This window comes from Amaranthus tricolor, chromosome 8 (genome assembly GCF_026212465.1).
Source record: "Amaranthus tricolor cultivar Red isolate AtriRed21 chromosome 8, ASM2621246v1, whole genome shotgun sequence".
Classification (NCBI taxonomy): domain Eukaryota; kingdom Viridiplantae; phylum Streptophyta; class Magnoliopsida; order Caryophyllales; family Amaranthaceae; genus Amaranthus; species Amaranthus tricolor.
The window spans coordinates 30,815,183-30,833,942 of NC_080054.1; the positions used below are offsets into that span (position 1 = coordinate 30,815,183).

Sequence of the window (18,760 nt, forward strand, 5' to 3'; positions counted from 1 at the left end):
AATTTTATTTAAATCATCTAATCGCATATTTTCATAATATTAACTTTTTTAGCTTTTAAAAATGCATGATACATTAAATTGCAAAAAAAAATTAAATACAAGAAGCATAATAAAATGAAGAATACTAATAGTAGTATTAAAAAAATATCCTATAGACTATGGTAGAAATGGGATAAAGTGTTAAATGTCTCCTCATAAAATAAAACAAAAATGCAAGAATGTCTCTTTCAATCTGTCCCTCTTTTTCTTTATTAATTCATACTCTAATACTTCCCTCCCTCCTAGTCCTAGTCCTGTCCTACCCTTCTCTTTTCCTTTCTTTTTTTCTTAGCCCTTTCACATGCTCCCCCCTTTCTTCTTCTCTCAACAAATTTACAGATTAAAATCTTTTTAGTGTAAACTGTAATCATTAATCATTACAAGCATTTAATGCCCAAAAGCTGAACCAATTTTCCTTTTTTTAATTAAAACAGCTGGTACTAAATGCTATCACTGTCACTCTACTGCAATTGCATCTCTTATACTACATCAGATACACTCCTATTTGGAGTGAGTAGTACTCTGCAAACACTGTTTCTAGGGTTTTGCTCCTTTTTCTTCTACCCTATTCCTAGGGACTAGGGTTCTTTTTTCATCTTTGTTTCATTATATTTGGGAAAAAGCCCTGAATTTTGAGGAGATTAACTGCTGTTACTTGTGGGTTTTTGTTGTTCAGAACTGGTGTTTCTGATACATTCAATCTAAAGTTTTAATTTTGACGGCGGTTGATTTGGGGGTTTTAATGAAGTGGGGTTGATGTTAATTTGGAGATCTTGGTTGATTTTGTGAAAATTGGGGTGGGGATTTAATTGGGTTTATGTAGGGTTTGATTAAGCATTGAATTGGGGTTTTTTTCATTGAAAAGAGAAGATTGTTGAATTGGTGAGTTTCAAACATGCATTTTGGAAAGCTGGATGATTCTCCTATGTTCCGTCAACAGGTTTGTTTTTTTCACTCTTTCTTTTTAGTTTACACTATTTTGGATATTGTAGAAAGCTAAGTTTCTGTGCACAAGAATGCCATGAGAACAAAGACGTGAACTTTATGGTTTTTACATAGATTTTTTTTTTAAGCCCCCAACTTTGTATTTGTGCGGCAATTTTGATGTTACCAAGTTCATGTAGTATGGCTTTCCGTTTTGTCCTTGTGACAAAGGTTTAATTCTCACCCGAAGATCAATTCCCCCGCCCTCTTACCAATAGGGATTCACAAAAAGTTCATGTAGGACTATTGAGGGTTTGAGTAAGAATGTGGCACAATTTCTTTCTTTCTTTTTTCTTGAATTGAGTTGTGGTAATTGGTTATGCGGGAGTTGATTGATTTTCATTATTGTTCTTTCATTCCAGCAACAAAGTTGAGAAAAGTGGGAGAGTTACTATTTTCCTTTGGCTCCTTGGATTTGTTCTTTAGTCTTGTATAAATCTTGATAGAGTATTTGTAGTTTTTCTGTGAATAACATATTACTGAGATGGCTATTTAATGTATTCTCTAGTGTTGTTAGCCAAGAACAGTTGCCTCACAATTGATTTCTTACCAATGCTTCTTGAGCTAGTAACTTGAACTTTCTTAGGCTGGTGCATTTTTCAGTAGTATTCTCTTGGTCATCTCTTAGGAAAAAAAAATGCTTTATTGTGTTTGATAACTAAATTCAAATTTCAATTATTAATAATACCTTTCTTCATTTGATCCTATCTAGTACTAATAGTACTAGCTAATAATAATCTATCACTAACAAATTCAATTTCAATGATTATCTACATATATTCTCCTCTTTTGGGCATTCTTATCTATTGTCATATGCTTATATGCTCCGGAAAATCTGAATTCTTCCTTTAGTTTTCACTCCCGTTATCTTAGTCATTTTTGTCCTGCCTCTTCCTCTTCTAAGCTCATTAAAATTCTAACCTTTTGCTTTAGTCAATCTTGTTCTGTGCATATGACCAGATCAAGCCAACATAGATGATTTTCTCTCATTTTGTCTTCAACGCGATTCCAAGGCCCCTTGTTATGCCTTCATTTAAAATTCTATCCTGTAGTGTAGGTCCACTCATCTAGATTAACCTTATGCATCTTGGCTATCCCCGTCTTTCCCACCACCTTCAATGTTTTTAGTGGTTCAAACCTCAAACAAACCATGAAGGGTTTAGATTTAAAACCTTTTGTGGGTGATGTTTTACCATCTAAAGGTCATTAATATACCTTGAAGTCAAATTAAACATGGATTAAATGCTCTTGTTTCCCCTTCTCAAATATGCAGGTATTTCAATTTTTTTGCTTCCTTTAATCTGATTCACGATGATTTAGTTAATGGGTGATGGTTGTTTCGTTGTTATGGAGGTGGTGTTGTGGACTGTTAGGGATGTCATTCATTGGTGCTGTGATTTTTGGCATTTAGGATGGTGATGCTCTTGTAGTAGGTGCTAGTATGTGGTGGGACTATAGCGGGTAAGGGGTAGAGGGAAAGCAAGTTCTAGCTCCATCCTTGTGATTTGATGTTGAGGGTTTTTGGGTTACTGTAAACTAGAAAGAAGAGTGGTTATCCTTGTATAAAACCAACTGAAGTGTTGACGTGTTTTACGCATAAACCAAAGCTCAAGTACTGAGTTTAACTGCCTTGCTAGGTTAAATTTGCATAATCCATGGTAAAGCTTGGTTGGATCTTGATTAGTGTCATGCTATCTATCACTTTTGATGATGATTATTTATTACAACAATACTAGCATATGATAGGAAGTTGGATGGATGATTCTTTTTATGTGACTCTTGTTTTGTTCTTTTGATAATGCAGCTGCTAGGCTTGGAAGAGAGTGCAGAGTCATTAAGGGAGAGATGCCAAAAATTCTACAAAGGATGTCGAAAATACACGTATGTTTAGTCTAAATATTTCATATATTGTTGTGCTTATTGATGAATGATGGATGCAAATTCCTCTTATCTTGTGTGTTTCCAGAGCATCATGCATGTGTTACGTAGTCTTTTATTTATTTAATTTTGTATTAATTTTGTTGACATTAAGCTTTAATCATATTAGTGAACTTGGCCTATAGGTTTGTTCAACATAGCTTTTAGGTAGTTTTTAGTGGTTTGACATGAGCCAAAACACTAAAATCATAGTGCAAAATGACTGCATCATATCTTTTGGTTGAGTTAAGGTTTTTAAATCTACTGATATGTACAATACGTTTTTAAATCTACTGATAAATCGCTTGAGTCATAAAGAGGCAAAACAACTCTTTTAAGGCCAATTTAAGAAATGACACGTTTTGGGAGCCAAAACACTACATATGTACAAAAATATGATTCTGTTTACGGTCGTGAAACAAATTTCACAATTTGAACTAGAGTTCCATAATCATGACTGAATTTGTGCGTCTTTTCATTCTCTTTGATTATTAAGCTCCTACTAATGTACACACTATCTGTTTCTTATTATCAAAATATCTATTAATGACTATCTTGCAATCTTAACCTTTCATTAATTTTGTAAGCTATAATTAGCTTATTACCTTTTTGAGTCGAATTATTCACTGATCACTCCTTATTTTTAGATGGGAAAAGTGGGCCTTATTTATCTCTGTCATACTCTCACTTACATTGCGTGAGTACGTGTGGTTTCCCCTCTTGTTTCTTTGCAATTGTGAGATTACTCCAATATAATTAACCTTATTTGTCTAAATTTGCAGCGAAGGGCTTGGTGAAGCATATGATGGTGACATCGCATTTGCTAGTGCTTTAGAATCATTTGGAGGAGGTCATAATGACCCAATAAGTGTTGCCTTTGGTGGTACGTAATATGCGTTCAGCTGTGCAGCCATTATGTTTTTCCAGTAAATTATTACAAATCGCTTTCTCTTTTCATTTGTCCACTGTTGCATTCCTTTCTCACTGTAGTTATGTGCTCTTTTAGTGATACATCTATCACTTCTTTTTAAAGACATTCATCACTCTGGTTATGGCCATATTCCCTTATTGTATCTATGTAGCTGTATGCAATTGTAGAATTTTGACTTTGAACATAAATTGTGTACAGGTCCTGTCATGACAAAATTTACTATCGCACTAAGAGAGATTGGGACTTACAAAGAGGTTCTACGTTCCCAGGTAATTATTATAGTTGTCAAATTCATTATGGTGCACTTTTGAACTCTCAATTTGCGAGATATTTTGCTTGAAAGGAAACAAGGACCGATTTGAATGCTTGGCTAAATTTAATGTTTGTTATTTGTGTTTCGTCATTCTTGAGTGCACCCCATTATTTTATTCCCATATTGTTGAGATTAGAGGAAGTTGTGTGAGGAAGTGTTATTTTTGAAGAAGAGAGATTAACGAGGTAACCATGAAAATGATAAACCTTGTACAGTTCTGGAAGTAAACCTATAATTAATACTATTCTGCTTAACCAAAAATTTCAAAATCCAACATGCATTGTTCCTGAAAATATTCATTGCGCATTCAATTCATTCTTACTGGTTGATTGGTTTCAGTTTCCTTTTTGATCCATTTGGTGATTTTTGGAGTCGAAGTTTCATATAGCTAAGAGAAATGTAAATGATAGCTATGGCTTATTTATGAATATTTTATTTTTTTTTAATAGTGATTGCAAATTGTGCTTTTTAATCAACTTTTTCCAACTATTGGAAAGAAAACATGATCTTGCTTGGTAAAACAGTAGAAATGCAAGGCTAACAACATTTTAATGCATTATCTTAGAACATGTATTGTCCACATACATAGCCTATGAGTTGGTTTGTGAAGTGGAAATCAATATTTTTTACACTATTTCAAGTTTTCAACTAAAATGTTATTAAAATTTTTGAATGCAATATTGTGGTTATGGGATGCATTCTTGGTCTTATTTGGTTCTTTTAAAATGCCTTTCTAAGGGCAGAGGTACTAAATTTTATATTTCTAGGGCTGTTTTATTCATTTGTGTGATCCTTGTTTTTCCAGGTTGAGCACATGCTTAATGATCGACTGTTACAATTTGTCAATATTGATTTGCATGAGGTTAAGGTATGCTTTTGTTGCTTACAGTCCCTTAGTCCCCTTGTTTTGCTACATTACCTTTTTATATGCTTTCCAAGGAGGGAAAAATAACTAGACATGTAGTTGCTGAATGTGGGGCCCAATTTTCGAAAAAGGACTCCATTAGCAAACTGTTGAAGGTATGTAGGATAGAAAAAGATTGACGGGGTAATAATACTATATACTATTAGCTATCATACAATTTCAGCTATTGTGGCGTATATGCTTGGATAAAAGTATGACGTCAGTAATCATTGGATCTACTAAATTTGTGATGACCTGTGGATATTTTGCCATAAAATCCAATAAAATCGTATGGTTTGTGAGAGGATCATTTTTTTTTTGTTTTCTGAAATTCTAGTTTGTTCATTGGGAACATAGATCAAGTTTCTATGTTGTTTTATTCTAAAAAGTTTTCATTTACTGTAGGAAGCACGCAAACGTTTTGACAAGGCGAGTCTAACATATGATCAGGTTTGTATTCAGAGCTCCAAACACTCTGGAATTTGACTTTACTCATTTTAATATTTTTAGACATTGTTCTGTGAAATCACTTGGGTCCTCACTTCCAAAGGACCAAAAGGTTGTGAAATCTACCACTCTCACGTGACATCCATGTGGTTAATTACCTCTTTTGGCGTGACTCATTTCAAGTGAGGTAATTAACCACATGGATGCGTAGTGTTTTTTAATGTTTGAAATTAGATCTTATACCGTTGATATATTTAGTTATCAAATCATCTGTACTTGAGATACGTAATGAATTCTGTAAGAAAAAAAAGCCCGAAAATTGTGGAGCCGTTGCGTGCATAATATTTTCAGTCAATGCCTGCAACAATAATCTCTTGACAAATATATGATTGACACAGGCTCGTGAGAAGTTCCTATCACTTAGGAAGGGAACAAAAAGTGATGTTGCTACTGTCTTAGAGGAGGTACGGTGAACTTTCTATTCGAGCCCACAATATTCTCCTAAAACATGCAACTGGTCATTTGGTGCTAGTCTTCTTACTCTGTAGTTGCTTTGTGTTTCTTATAAGTAGGAGTTACATCAAGCAAGAACGACATTTGAGCAAGCTCGCTTCAGCCTGGTATGAGATGTCCTCTTCACATTTTACTATAATTGATACCTTAGTTTTTTCTATAAATTGGATTTTTATGGTTCCAGGTGACTACTCTTTCTAACATTGAAGCAAAAAAGAGATTTGAATTCCTTGAAGCAGTTAGTGGGACCATGGATGCACATCTGCGTTACTTCAAGCAGGTGTATTATAATCCTCTCTTTTCAGTTTTTCAGCTACACGATTGTTCATGCTTTTAAGCAATTGGAATTTTTTTCGTTACTTCTATGAATATGGGGAGGAAAGGGCTTCTGAATTGGCATTTCTATTTAATGGGGCGAAACCCATCTATTTCCGATTTCGAATGACAGAATATAAGGAGAATCACAATTTTTGTGCTTTTTTTTTCCCTCTTATTTTTAGTGATATTAATCTTTGGCAGTTGTATTATAAATATTGAACCATGGAGCCATATATAAATCAGGTATTCTCTTAGTAGTCTTCTTAGTAGGACTTAGGAAGAGGCTTTTGAACCAGCTGGATTATAGATGAGAATATTAGTCGGCCTATAGAGGGATTTAGGGTCTAGGAAGTCTTATGAGTGTTTGTTTCACTAATTGTAAATTTGCTTCTTACAGGGTTATGAGCTGTTGCATCAGATGGAGCCATATATAAATCAGGTATTTTTTCTTTCTCCTTTTTCTGATTGCATTCTATGTGCAATATTAGTGGCACCACAGTGATTTGAAATTGTTTGCTGTTTTTTTTGGTGCCCTCCCATCAGCAGGTTCCGTTTTAATATATTTGTCGCTATTAATGTAAGTGAATGTACAGTACATATACCTTGTTAAATAGTTCCGTTTTTATTTAAGTGCATCATTTGGTCTGGGAACACGCAAGTAGAGAAGGGTGAGAGGGGTTAAGTACCAAAATTCCATGTGAATGAAGGAGAGAGTATGGTCCCCATGTTAGTGGGTGTAGTGTGAACATGAGTAAATTTTCTCACGAACCCAAAATAATGTCCATAGGAAATGGTGCATTTAATTAGAAATTTCCCAAAAGGGTGAAAAACACACTTAAAAAAATTAAGCATTGTGTATAAGAAAAAGTTCGATGAATGTAACAGTGCAACAGTTTTTAGATCATGATTTTTTTGGTTTGCACTTTGTCCCTGAATTTGAGTTGATATTTTGTGGTTGATTATATGTTATCCTTTTATTTATTTCAATAACTCTCCGTTGTAGGTCTTGACCTATGCTCAACAATCAAGAGAAAGGTCCAATTATGAGCAGGCAGCTCTTAGTGAAAGAATGCAAGAGTACAAAAGACAGATTGATCGAGAGAGTAAGTGGTGTTCTAATGGATCTAATGGGTCTCCAAATGGTGATGGTATACAAGCAATTGGTAGAAGCTCACATAAAACAATAGAGGCAGTTATGCAATCTGCCGCAAAAGGGAAGGTACCATGTTATACTCGCTAAAAATGATCTTTGTACTCCTTTAAGCTCGTTGTTTTATCTGAATCCCTTCAAAATATTTCCTTCAGGTGCAAACCATAAGACAGGGTTATCTCTCAAAACGATCATCAAACTTGAGGGGTGATTGGAAGAGAAGGTTTTTTGTCCTTGATAGTCGAGGAATGCTTTACTACTACAGGAAGGAGTGCAGCAAACCATCTGTAAGTAAGCGGGACAGTCTCAGTATGCAGACAGAATAAAATTGCTTTAGCATTCTCTTTTGCTGACAGCCTTTGTGGGATTTGTAACAGGGATCTGGTCCTCGTAATTCAGGTCAAAGGAATAGCTCTGAACTTGGCTCCGGATTGTTAAGTCGCTGGCTGTCATCACATTATCATGGCGGGGTGCATGATGAAAAATCTGTTGCCCATCATACTGTCAATCTGCTAACTGCAACAATTAAAGTTGATGCTGACCAATCAGATCTACGGTTCTGTTTCAGGATAATTTCACCAACAAAAAACTACACTTTACAGGTTCAGAGCTGTTGAAGTCTAATGTCTTACTTTCTTTTTGCTCGATTACGATCATATTTTGTATAAATGGGCAATGAATGATTTTTTTAAGATTCTAATTTCTATCTTTAACTGCTTTGAATTACAGGCAGAGAGTGCGTTGGATCAAATGGATTGGATTGAGAAAATAACTGGGGTCATTGCTTCATTGCTAAGTTCTCAAACTCCAGAGAGGGTAAGCATAACTACAATGTCAAAGGCTATGAGCCGATTTGTTTGCCCTATTAGTTTCTGCCTTCTGATGGACCAGGGCCAATTATGTTTCAGTGTCTCTCTGCTAATCCCATGGGAAGTCTTCATCGATCTACCAGTGAGAGTAGCTCTGTCGAAAGTTGTGATTTTGATCATACCGCAAATGAAGATAACATATCAGACAGGTGCCTCACTGTTGCACATCATGACCGCTCATCGAGGGGTTCACTGCAACAACGATCATTTACCAAGTCTGAAAAGCCAATCGAAGTGCTGAGGAGGGTTGGTGGTAATGACAAATGTGCCGATTGTGGTGCTCCAGAACCTGATTGGGCTTCATTAAATCTTGGTTTACTTGTCTGCATTGAATGTTCCGGTGTTCATCGCAACCTTGGTGTCCACATATCAAAGGTAACTTTTTAAGTCGATTGCCAACTGTTTTGGTTGTTTTTTGTAACTTCTCTAGCTTATACGTCTTTTCTCCCTTGGTATGATGTTTTTCAAAAGAGTGTAGAGAAGGTATATCTATTATGAATTAGTTGCTATGAGAATTGAGGATCAATGGGTTTATAGAAAATACTGCGTGGTGGTGTATATGAAATTTCAATACCTTCACCTTTGAAAATTTTTGAGTTTTTAAGAATTTGATCATCAGCTACCCTTTTGAGACCGTCTCTCAAAGAGACGACCTCAAAACAAGAAGCCCACATTCTTATTTTCTCTTTAATTTATATTAATTTGGCTATTTAGCACATATATCTAATGCGTCTCTCGGAGAGACCGTCTCTCACAACAATTTGTGTTTGACCATTTCCATCATTTCAAATTCCATAAACGGAATCCTAGTATCCAAACACACAATTTAGACAGATGTGTAAAAATAATGACTAGCTGCGCGTGCTGTCCTACATTCTACAAGGCTACCACCCTTCCTTTTCTTTTTGTAAATTTTTACTTTTAAAGATAAGCATCTCTCAACTAGATTTTTCTGGTTAGAGATTATACTTCATCCAGAGACTTGCAGACTCTACCATTGGTATGATGTATATGCTGGGTTAGATCCCAACTTTGTGTGTCTATATCATCATCATACTAGGATTCTCCTGTTTTGCTTAACATCTCCGGTCCTAAACATTAAACGTACTTGGTATTTTGGATTGAATCATATGAAGATCATGCATATCACGGGATAGATTTTCTTATTTTGTTGACTGAAATGAGACTTGGTCATTGTAAATAACTCCTATTAGATTGACTTGTATGCTTAGTACAATTGATATGCATGAACCAATCACTTTGTCTGATAAAGGTATTTACACTATTGTCATGGTTCTGATTGTCATCAAAACAATCATTCCTAATTTTTTTGTTTCGGGGTTTTTTGGATTTCCCAATCTCCTTCACTTGTGTTCATGGCTTTTGTCTTATAGGTCAGATCACTTACACTTGATGTTAAAGTTTGGGAGCCCTCAGTTATATTACTGTTTCAGTCTTTGGGAAATACCTTTGCAAATTCAGTATGGGAAGAACTTTTGCGCTCAAAAGGTGCTTTTCATGTTGATCTATCGGCTGTAAGGTAAAGAACACTCGGCTTTATTATCTCTAATGATGCTTGAGTCGAAACTCAAAAGTTTCCTCCTAATTAAATTTCTCTTTCGTTTTGAAGCTCATTGAAGGTTGATAAATCACAGCAGCTTTTCATTAGCAAACCTAGTGCTGCTGATTCGATATCAATAAAGGAAAAGTTCATTCATGCAAAGGTTAATACTGTTCTTCTCTTGCTCTCTTTTCTTGAATGTTTTCATCACCGTTACAAGAATCCGGAAACTTCCCTCCGAATTCTGTTTTGGAAATTTCGTTTCTAAAACGCTACATTAACGTTTCCGAAACTACGTTTCCCAATTATTTTTTTCAAACCCCAAATCATTTATAGTGCCAAAACTTTTTTTCGTTTGCTTTTTTTATTGTTCTGTTATATCATTTTCTTACATTTTTTTACTCCTTTTATTTTTTGTTGTGAACTAAAATTGTACCTAAGTTTCCAAACTCTAAATTAGCGTCATTCCATATTCCGTTTCTTGTATCATATCGAATTTCGTTTCAAGTAACAATGGCTTTCATTTTATGATGCATTAGAAGAGAACTGTATACTTAATAGAGTATTTAAAGTCTGTATCTCTAATTGCCAATACAATAGTTCTTAGTTATCCCAGTTGAAAAATTTTCCTCTTGATCAAACAGTATGCAGAAAAGCTTTTTGTTCGGAAGCCAAAGGACACGCAACACCTTCGTTTGTTGGCACAACAAATCTGGGAAGGCGTGCGTAATAATGACAAGAAAGCAGTTTATAGATATATTGTAAACTTTGAAGCAGATGTTAATGCCGTGTACGAGCTTGCATCCTCGAGCTCTTCTCTAACACTTGCAAAGGTGATGCGGCTACCCGAGCAAACGAGTCAAGGACCAGAGCAAATGAGTCAAGCACCTAACACTAGTAATTGGACAGGGGACCTGTCATGCAAATCCTCCGAGAGCTCATCTAGTTTATCGGCTGAAAATGAACTACTGAGTGTGGAGGATCTAGATGGATGCTCTTTACTCCACCTTGCATGTGAATATGCTGACATAGGCATGTTGGAGCTCCTTCTGCAGTATGGAGCAAATGTAAATGCATCTGACTCTAGAGGTCAGACACCACTTCATCGATGTATTTTAAAAAGAAAGGCATCAGCCGCAAGATTGCTTCTCTTAAGGTAACCTTTGAAGTTTTTTCTTCATTAGCTGTTGTGGTATTTTGTATTCTTTGATAGAAATCTGTTATATGGTGTATCAGCCTAAGCAATTTTTTTTCCCACTTAAGGGTTTGTTTGTACAATTTTTTCGTGAAGAGGTTTCTAAATAATCTGTTCCCGGTAAATGAAATTTTATATATTCTTGTTTGTAACAAAACCTGGTAGCCATGATTATAACCTTCCCTTGTCATAGTGCAAATTCTAAGCCGCATCATTGTATCGTGACCGTATCGTAAAGGTTTTTGAGTGTACCACGACCAACCGCAAAATCATCCGCATTTACCGCAAAATTCCGTTTTGCTATTTTTAACGGGATCGTTACCACGACCGTAACCGAAATCGTATATTTGCACTATGTCTGAGGTTGCTTTTAAGAGAACAAAAATTAAATGTAAATTCTTGGTTTATTTGTGATCATTACTGTGACCGGGATCGTCACTGTGATCGTATTTGTGATCAACAACATAGCTATAGTAGAAACGGTTATTTTGCGCTATGTGAATGTGTTTCTATTGTTTCTCTGAGGATGTTTGACGAATGAATGTGTTCTGTTCATTTAAAAGTTGTCGTTTAATATGTTCTTCCCTAAACTACATAATAATTTTTATGCTTTATAAATACTTTAAACTAATTCGTGCCGATTTTGTTCAATCAGGGGTGCAGATCCGCAGGCTGTGGATAGAGAAAGTAGAACCCCTCTTGATATAGCCAAGGAATCAAATTTCGACAACCCTGAGGTACTTTCCTTGTTGACTGACTTTAGAGGATAACGATCACTCGGGAAGAGTTTTGGTGGATTTGGAGGCTCGTAGTATATATTTTGAAGCTGGTGGTGCTGTATTTATTAATAGGTTGTCTAGAGCTTTATTTATTTATTGTATATTTTCGTGTTGTTTTGAATCGTGATTGAGTATTTCTGAAGAAGTTTGAGTACGAAACAGTTTCTGGGTCGTCTCAACATATAGTGTGCTAGTCGTAGATCTTTGCAAGCACATGAGTTTAGGTTGTTGTGTGTACATTATTTTACCGTTAACTCAATTTTTCTTCTAGATAAGTAGCTTGGTAATCATGCTTCCTGTATGTAACTTGAGATTGAAAGAAAAAACGTCGAAAAAAGAACAGATAATGAAAAGCGAGCGATTTGTGGTGTCTTACTGCTGTTCATGTTTTCCGATTCTTCTAATAGATGCCTAAATAAATTTGGAGTTTTGCTACATGTAAGCTTGTTCGCTATACTTTTGGTATCATCTGAACAATTTGTGGTATCATACTGTTGTACATGTTCTCCGATTCTTCTATTTGAAGCCGGTTCTGCTGCTTTCCGAACAGTGATGCAATTCTGTATCTGGTCTCAACTTTGGGTCCAGTGCATAGTGCAAAAACAAGGCCGCTTCACACTGCACTAGACGTATTGAAAAGGTATTAAAAAAAATTAAACAGAATATTTCCCGCGTCATAAAGGTGCTAAAAACGCGTTTTGATTTGTTTCGTGGATATCTCATGTTTTTGACCGTATTTGGTGTCAAGATAACTGCATCATTCTTGTTGCCCTATCACTACGTCCGTTATCACGATCCTCATTTTTACACTATACTTGTGCCAGACTCGAATATGTCACCTGAAAACAAATACGGCATTGCTATGTAGGCAATCATCACTAACAAACAACACATGCGTATGTGCCAAAATTCAACATTATGCAATGCACCTTCAAAAATCTTCACTAAATCAACCATCCTCCGATGACTGATGAGTCCATGACCAATATGGGACGAAAACAGATTTTTAGATGAATAAGCTGATACACGAACTAACAAAGCACAAGTCAATGTTGCACTCTATCCAGAACATATATGAATGCAAGACAAAACGAAGTTTAGATGTAAATCAAGGATAAAATAGGTTGGGGCTTCAGCCATCAACCAAAAGCTTAAGCTGATGATTGAGCCTTAATATTTAATATAAACTCTATCAATAGCTCTGCAATTTGATTTAGTATTCATCCACTTCACTTACACCTTGTCCAAGACTTGCATCCGGTAGCTACCTATATTCAGTCTTTCAACCATCATGTTAACTCAGTGCTTTCACATGCGGGCACCGGAGGACACCTCGGTTCATCACTGATTGAAGATATCTATCGTGGCGTGGGAGACATTGTATTGGCTGAATCAGTCGGACTCATGATCTCCATTGAGATCGGAGCTGAACCAGAAGTCCTTGCATTCAGAAGATTCAAGCATTCTTTGAGTTGCACTACAATCTGGCTCATTCTTGGCCTTTCGGTTATATTCATTTCAACACATTTCACTGCTAATTCTACGGTTTTCCATACAGTGATGTAGTTAGCATCTACTTCTGTTAGATCTTTTCGCAACCTTGGGTCTAGTATGCTTACTATATCCCCTCTTTGAACCATCATTTTAACCCATTGACCTAAATTCATGTCTTTCTTTAATATTGGTAATTTTCCTGTGATTAGCTCCAACAAAACAATCCCAAAGCTGTAAACATCGCCCTTTTCATTCAACTGTCCTGTTAAGTTGTACCTGTATTTATTCATTATCGAATACGACTTTGTTAGTTCTTAGTTTGTGGGCATGTAAATGTCACGGATTTTGCACCGAATTCCCCCCCCCCCCCCTCAATTTGGGGTGGGCATAAATTTGGTGTGTAGGTGGTGGATATGAGATATAAAAAGTACAACCCGCCATGGGTTATGGGTTGGTGGTGGGTATAATATCATACCCGTCATGGGTAATGAATAGGTAGTGGATATGAGTACAGGGGAGGGAGATTTAGCGCCCACCCGCCATTTTGCTATTCCTATTCCCGAGTTGATACAAATATCTAGCGATAGTTGGTATGCACTTACTGAGGATCAAGATAACCTAGTGTTCCGATGACCCTTGTTTGTAAATTCGAAACGCATTCAGCTGGGAATATTTTCGAAAAACCAAAATCAGCTACTTTTGCTCGAAAATCTTCGTTTAGCAATATATTAGCCGTCTTCACATCTCTGTGAACTATAGGTGGGCTGCAACCATGATGCAAGTAATCCAATCCTACATTACAAAATCATAGGATGAGCTAAGCATTCATCGAGCTTTTCCCAAAGAAAAATAATAGAATAGTTATCTCCCTGACCTTGAGCTGTGTCGATTGCTATTTCGATTCGTTTCTTCCAGCTCAAATCATCCGGATGTTCTGCTCACCAAACACAACAAAAACAGCTTTGTATTGAACTTGAAAAGTAACCAAGACCGATGTACAAAAACAGATAATTCGTTTTATGAATTCGCGATTCGCTCAAAATGACCCTAAATTAGGCCAAAAATCGACATATGATTGTTTCTTTCCATTTTCACTTCACGAGAAATTAGTGAATCATGAGTCACTGTTACAAATTCATACGGAAAGATGAAGACCCACCTGAGAGAAGAGCTTTTAGATCTCCCTTGGCCATGTACTCATATATAAGCGCCAAATTGGTTCCTTCTTCACAATATCCAATTAGAGAAACCAAGTTCTTATGAGAAATCCTTCCCAACACTTCAATCTATGGCAAAATTAAAATTTACTTGATTTAATCCTTATGAGTTATCTGAAAACATACTGTTCCGTCCCACTGAGATTGCTACAATTAACCTCAAAAAGCCTCTCATTGTTAAGCGTAATGTAGCAATTTCAGTGGGATAGACGAGCAGCTCACTACTTGGTTGCCTAAGCTACAAACCTCCGTGCTAAATTGCTTCGGGGAATCATTTTTGGAGAACACCTTGATTGCAACTTCACTTTGGTCATCTGATAAGCGACCATGGTAGACTTCTGCATAGCCGCCTTCCCCTATTTTTCTTACGAATCCTCTAGTCATACCCTCCAACTGACAATAGGTAAATTTGATCAATCCATGCTGCCTTCGCCTTTCGTTTGCCTCTAGATTGTCTTCGATCGATGCTTCTGCATTTAATGTTTCACCGTCACATCTTAAACTCACGACATCATATGTAGATCATCCGTCTTTGATACTTGCAACATTTCTCCCAAACATGTGGGAGCCTTTTGAAGTAAATGACTGTTGCAACTATTAAAAGACGGAGAAAGTAAGTGGAGTTACAATTGAAGGATGAAACAGACCGTGTTCATTAAGCACATCGAGTTGATAGTTTAGTTCTTCATCATATGATAGATTTCGATCCCCTACGAACAAAAAAAGATGTCAAATATTACAGTGTATATAAAAATCCAACCGAGAAGTTAGTAATACGTGTATACCTTGTGAACATCGCCTCCAATACAATACTCCGGCAAGAAGTGATATAGCTACCACAACAGCTAGCACTGCAATGAGGATCTTATAGCGCACTGCCACAAACATAGAGCATGATCGAGATGGTCAGACGGATATTGCGACTTATACATCATAAATCATAATAAAGCAACCTAGGGCGTGTTCAGTGTAGAAGTTTGAGTAGCTATTAGAGAGAATTAGACCTGGAAATGATGAAGAATCGGGAGAAGGGGGCGAAGGGGGCGATCCATCTATCTCAAAACCAACAAAACAAGTCGGAAGAAACATTATATTATTAGCCCAAAGATTCAACTGTCGGAACGCTGCTGTAAGGCATCTCTCACAAGGTGCACTACTTATAACAGGAGCACATTGAGCTAGCCCCGTTAAGGTCAACGCAGATGAGAGGTTGACTTTTCGTGTAGCGAAAAGGCTTGTGTTGTTCACTGCCTGATCAATGAGTCCTCTCATCACACTATCGAACCTGTTCTGGTACTGATCAAGATAGTCACTATAAACCGAGGTTTGGGTATAATTCGGATAGTTAAGCTTGGCATCGTCATCAGTAAACGAGAAGATCGAGTAGTTGGCATAACGCAAGGTACATTCCTCGTACCAAACAATTCCGTCTTTGAGATGATAGCAAGCTTGAAGAATTTTCTGAGAGGCGAACTGTACACAATCATGACAGGAATTGATACTAATGTCGCCCCTGCAGTAGTACAGTGCATATACTTGATCGATTCCTAGTCCTGTCGTGTAGGTCGAGAAGGGAATTCGAGAGGCATTGGCAACGAGGTGGGTGAAAAGCGTGCCGTTCAGATTTTCTTCGAACGAGCTGCCTGTAGTGTAAGAGTAGGCCTCATTAGGGCATTTGAAGCTAACGAAGTTCGGATCATCTGATTTTCCTCTATGAAATAGAGTCAATAGAAGGAAGCTTAGGATCATAAGAACATTGGAGAATTTTTTTAGGATTTTTATAGTTGTGTCATATTCATATGGATAGGCTTTCATTCCTAACTTCAAGATGTACACCTAATAGCTTTATTTTCTTTTCTTGAGGATCAATCCCCCTTTTGCATTTGTTAAACTAACAATGATCAAGCTATACCAAGTAATTAGATAGTTGACATTTCCTTTATTTTTGTTAATTGGCTAGCTTGTACAAGATGGCTTCCTATATTATTTTTCTTTTGGTATTGAATTATTTATAGCCTATAACTACCTATTCTCAAGTTGCTATATTCTCCAAGGAAACAAAAAAATTATAATTTGTGTGTTCCTAAATGATCCTTTACTTGATTTTTGGCTTAATTTTTTTTTTTTAAATAACAGAAAAAAGTTTGGTAAATGTCTAAACGATTTTTAAGCCAGTTAAAAGGCTACATTTTAAGCCAAATCATGTGTTTTTTTGGCTTTCTGACCCACTTTTTCTCTAATAAAAAACAGCCAACAATTAATTTTTACGAAATATTTTTATAACGGCTGGCTTAAAAATTGACTTTTCAAATAATATTTCCAACCGATCAAACTAGCCAATAATTTGAATCTAACTAACCAAAATCTTTCTTTCTTCCAGCCATGCAATGGAACAACAAATTCAAAGCACTAATCCTAATCAACATGAGAGATCGTTGTTGACCCCAACTTGTCATGCTTTCATTTAATATAATATATATAATCCTGAAGTTTAATAATCTATAAATGTACCATATATATTCTTATTCTTCTAAGACTTGAGTGACCTTCCATTTTTCCTTATCATTTTCTTCTGATGAACAATTCAGAGGACCTTGACTGGAAATGCCATATTGTGCTATTTTATAACCTGTTTTCTTCAGCAATTATAGAGGAATCTTATCTTCAAAGTCTAATTAACCAAATATAATCGTGTTTGTTGAATAACTGTTTGACAGTCAAGCCGTCATGGCCATAAAATATTGGATTAGTTTCTTTGAGTTTGCTATGTTATATCAAAAATTAAAAAAGTAAAAAAATACTTTGAGATAGTTCTTAGTTTTTGATCTTCCCTTTACTCTTTATATAAATTATATTGTTTAAAACTAAACTTTTCGGTCTTCCTATGCACATTTAAATTCTTAACAATCTTAACAAGACTTTTGGATTATTGGCCGATAGAATAACCAACAATCGCAAAAAAAACATGCACATGATGTGCGTGCTCGACAACTCCTCGAGTTTGACATCAACAATTCGTCGAGCCTTCGACATTTGTTTCTTCACAACGTCTTTTTTCCTTCATATTGCAAAGATTACATGCAAGACTTATTCGACTACTCATTGAGTTAGTGAACAGTTACCTTTTTCGTCTTTAATGCATACACATGATCACTTTTAACTATACTTCTTTAACTTAGACTTGATCAACCATAGCCTACTTAATATAAAACAATGATCCAACAAAGGATCCTTTCACAATTCACACATTTGTAATGAATGTCCTATAATTTTTATAGGACTTGTTACATCTTTACATGTATACAATATCCCAATTACAACCAATTAGGAAAAAGAAAATATTTACTAGGACCAACAAAAATCACAAAGAATACTTCAAAAAGATATGTTTTATATTGAAGAATAGTTTGCCAATAGGTAGTTATTTGCAACATCACAGTTAACTCATCCCCGAGTATCTAGAACCCGACACAAGTACTTAAGGTACAATAAAAGCCTGAGCAGCCGGGCAAAGAAAATGTATGAGCTATAGCTAGCGCGGTGTAGGAGACATGGTACTACTCGAAACAGCTGCACTCATCATTTCCATAGAGGTTGTTTTAGCCGAACTAGAAGCGCCTGCGTCTATCATAATCAAGCACTCCTTGAGTTCGGACACAATTTGAGTCATTGTAGGCCTTTCCGATGCATCTAACTGAATGCATCGGACAGCTAGCTCTACCGTTTTCCAAACAGTCAGATAGTTATCGTCAACATCACTTCTTAGATTCGGGTCTAGTATGCTAACTATATCTCCTCGTTCGAGCACACTTCTAACCCATTGGCCCAAATTCATGATTCTGTTAACTATTGCTGTTTTGCCTGTGATTAGCTCCAAAAGAACTACTCCGAAGCTGTAAACATCGCCTTTTTCACTCACTTGTCCTGTCAAATTGTACCTGCAGTTATTCATTCGAGAGGTTTGAGGTTAAAGAGTCATTGTCATTATACCTGTATATCCCGCTCATAGAGGCTATGATCAGGGTCTGGAGAGAGTAGACCATACTCGGGGTGTTCAATGGGCTAGATAAGTACCGGGCCGGACTTAAGTAAATATGAGCCGGGTTGGATAAGGGCCTTTAAAACTTAA

General features: G+C 36.2%; 4 protein-coding genes across 6 annotated transcripts; 1 reads left to right on the forward strand and 3 right to left on the reverse strand.

The window, feature by feature from the left end:
- The first annotated feature begins 277 nt into the window (after positions 1-277).
- Positions 278-12,292, forward strand: LOC130820690 (ADP-ribosylation factor GTPase-activating protein AGD3). 3 transcript variants are annotated; one of them, XM_057686158.1, is made up of 20 exons: positions 278-979; positions 2,828-2,904; positions 3,588-3,641; positions 3,723-3,823; positions 4,070-4,140; positions 4,990-5,052; positions 5,494-5,538; positions 5,934-5,999; positions 6,108-6,155; positions 6,233-6,328; positions 6,764-6,805; positions 7,370-7,585; positions 7,672-7,803; positions 7,894-8,118; positions 8,246-8,332; positions 8,425-8,760; positions 9,780-9,925; positions 10,016-10,109; positions 10,591-11,102; positions 11,797-12,292. In XM_057686158.1, exons 1-20 carry the CDS (start codon positions 935-937, stop codon positions 11,909-11,911), a joined length of 2,571 nt encoding a protein of 856 aa, XP_057542141.1. In that variant the 5' UTR covers positions 278-934; the 3' UTR covers positions 11,912-12,292. The 3 variants fall into 3 exon arrangements, with proteins under 3 accessions (XP_057542141.1, XP_057542142.1, XP_057542143.1); XM_057686160.1 differs by having other exon boundaries at positions 973-979; positions 3,588-3,637; XM_057686159.1 differs by lacking the exon at positions 3,588-3,641 and having other exon boundaries at positions 279-979.
- A 986-nt stretch (positions 12,293-13,278) lies between these two features.
- Positions 13,279-13,704, reverse strand: LOC130821791 (LRR receptor-like serine/threonine-protein kinase IOS1). Its single transcript, XM_057687570.1, has one exon. It carries the CDS (start codon positions 13,702-13,704, stop codon positions 13,279-13,281), a length of 426 nt encoding a protein of 141 aa, XP_057543553.1.
- Positions 13,705-14,012: 308 nt separating this feature from the next.
- Positions 14,013-16,446, reverse strand: LOC130821792 (cysteine-rich receptor-like protein kinase 10). The gene is made up of 7 exons (XM_057687571.1): positions 15,636-16,446; positions 15,417-15,506; positions 15,279-15,341; positions 14,878-15,101; positions 14,574-14,700; positions 14,289-14,348; positions 14,013-14,206 (listed from the first exon to the last, which is right to left on the reverse strand). Exons 1-7 carry the CDS (start codon positions 16,444-16,446, stop codon positions 14,013-14,015), a joined length of 1,569 nt encoding a protein of 522 aa, XP_057543554.1.
- Positions 16,447-18,163: 1,717 nt separating this feature from the next.
- LOC130821793 (LRR receptor-like serine/threonine-protein kinase IOS1) lies at positions 18,164-18,638 on the reverse strand. Its single transcript, XM_057687572.1, has 2 exons — positions 18,622-18,638; positions 18,164-18,569 (listed from the first exon to the last, which is right to left on the reverse strand). The coding sequence occupies exons 1-2, from the start codon at positions 18,636-18,638 to the stop codon at positions 18,164-18,166; spliced, it is 423 nt and encodes a 140-aa protein (XP_057543555.1).
- Between the last annotated feature and the right edge of the window lie 122 nt (positions 18,639-18,760).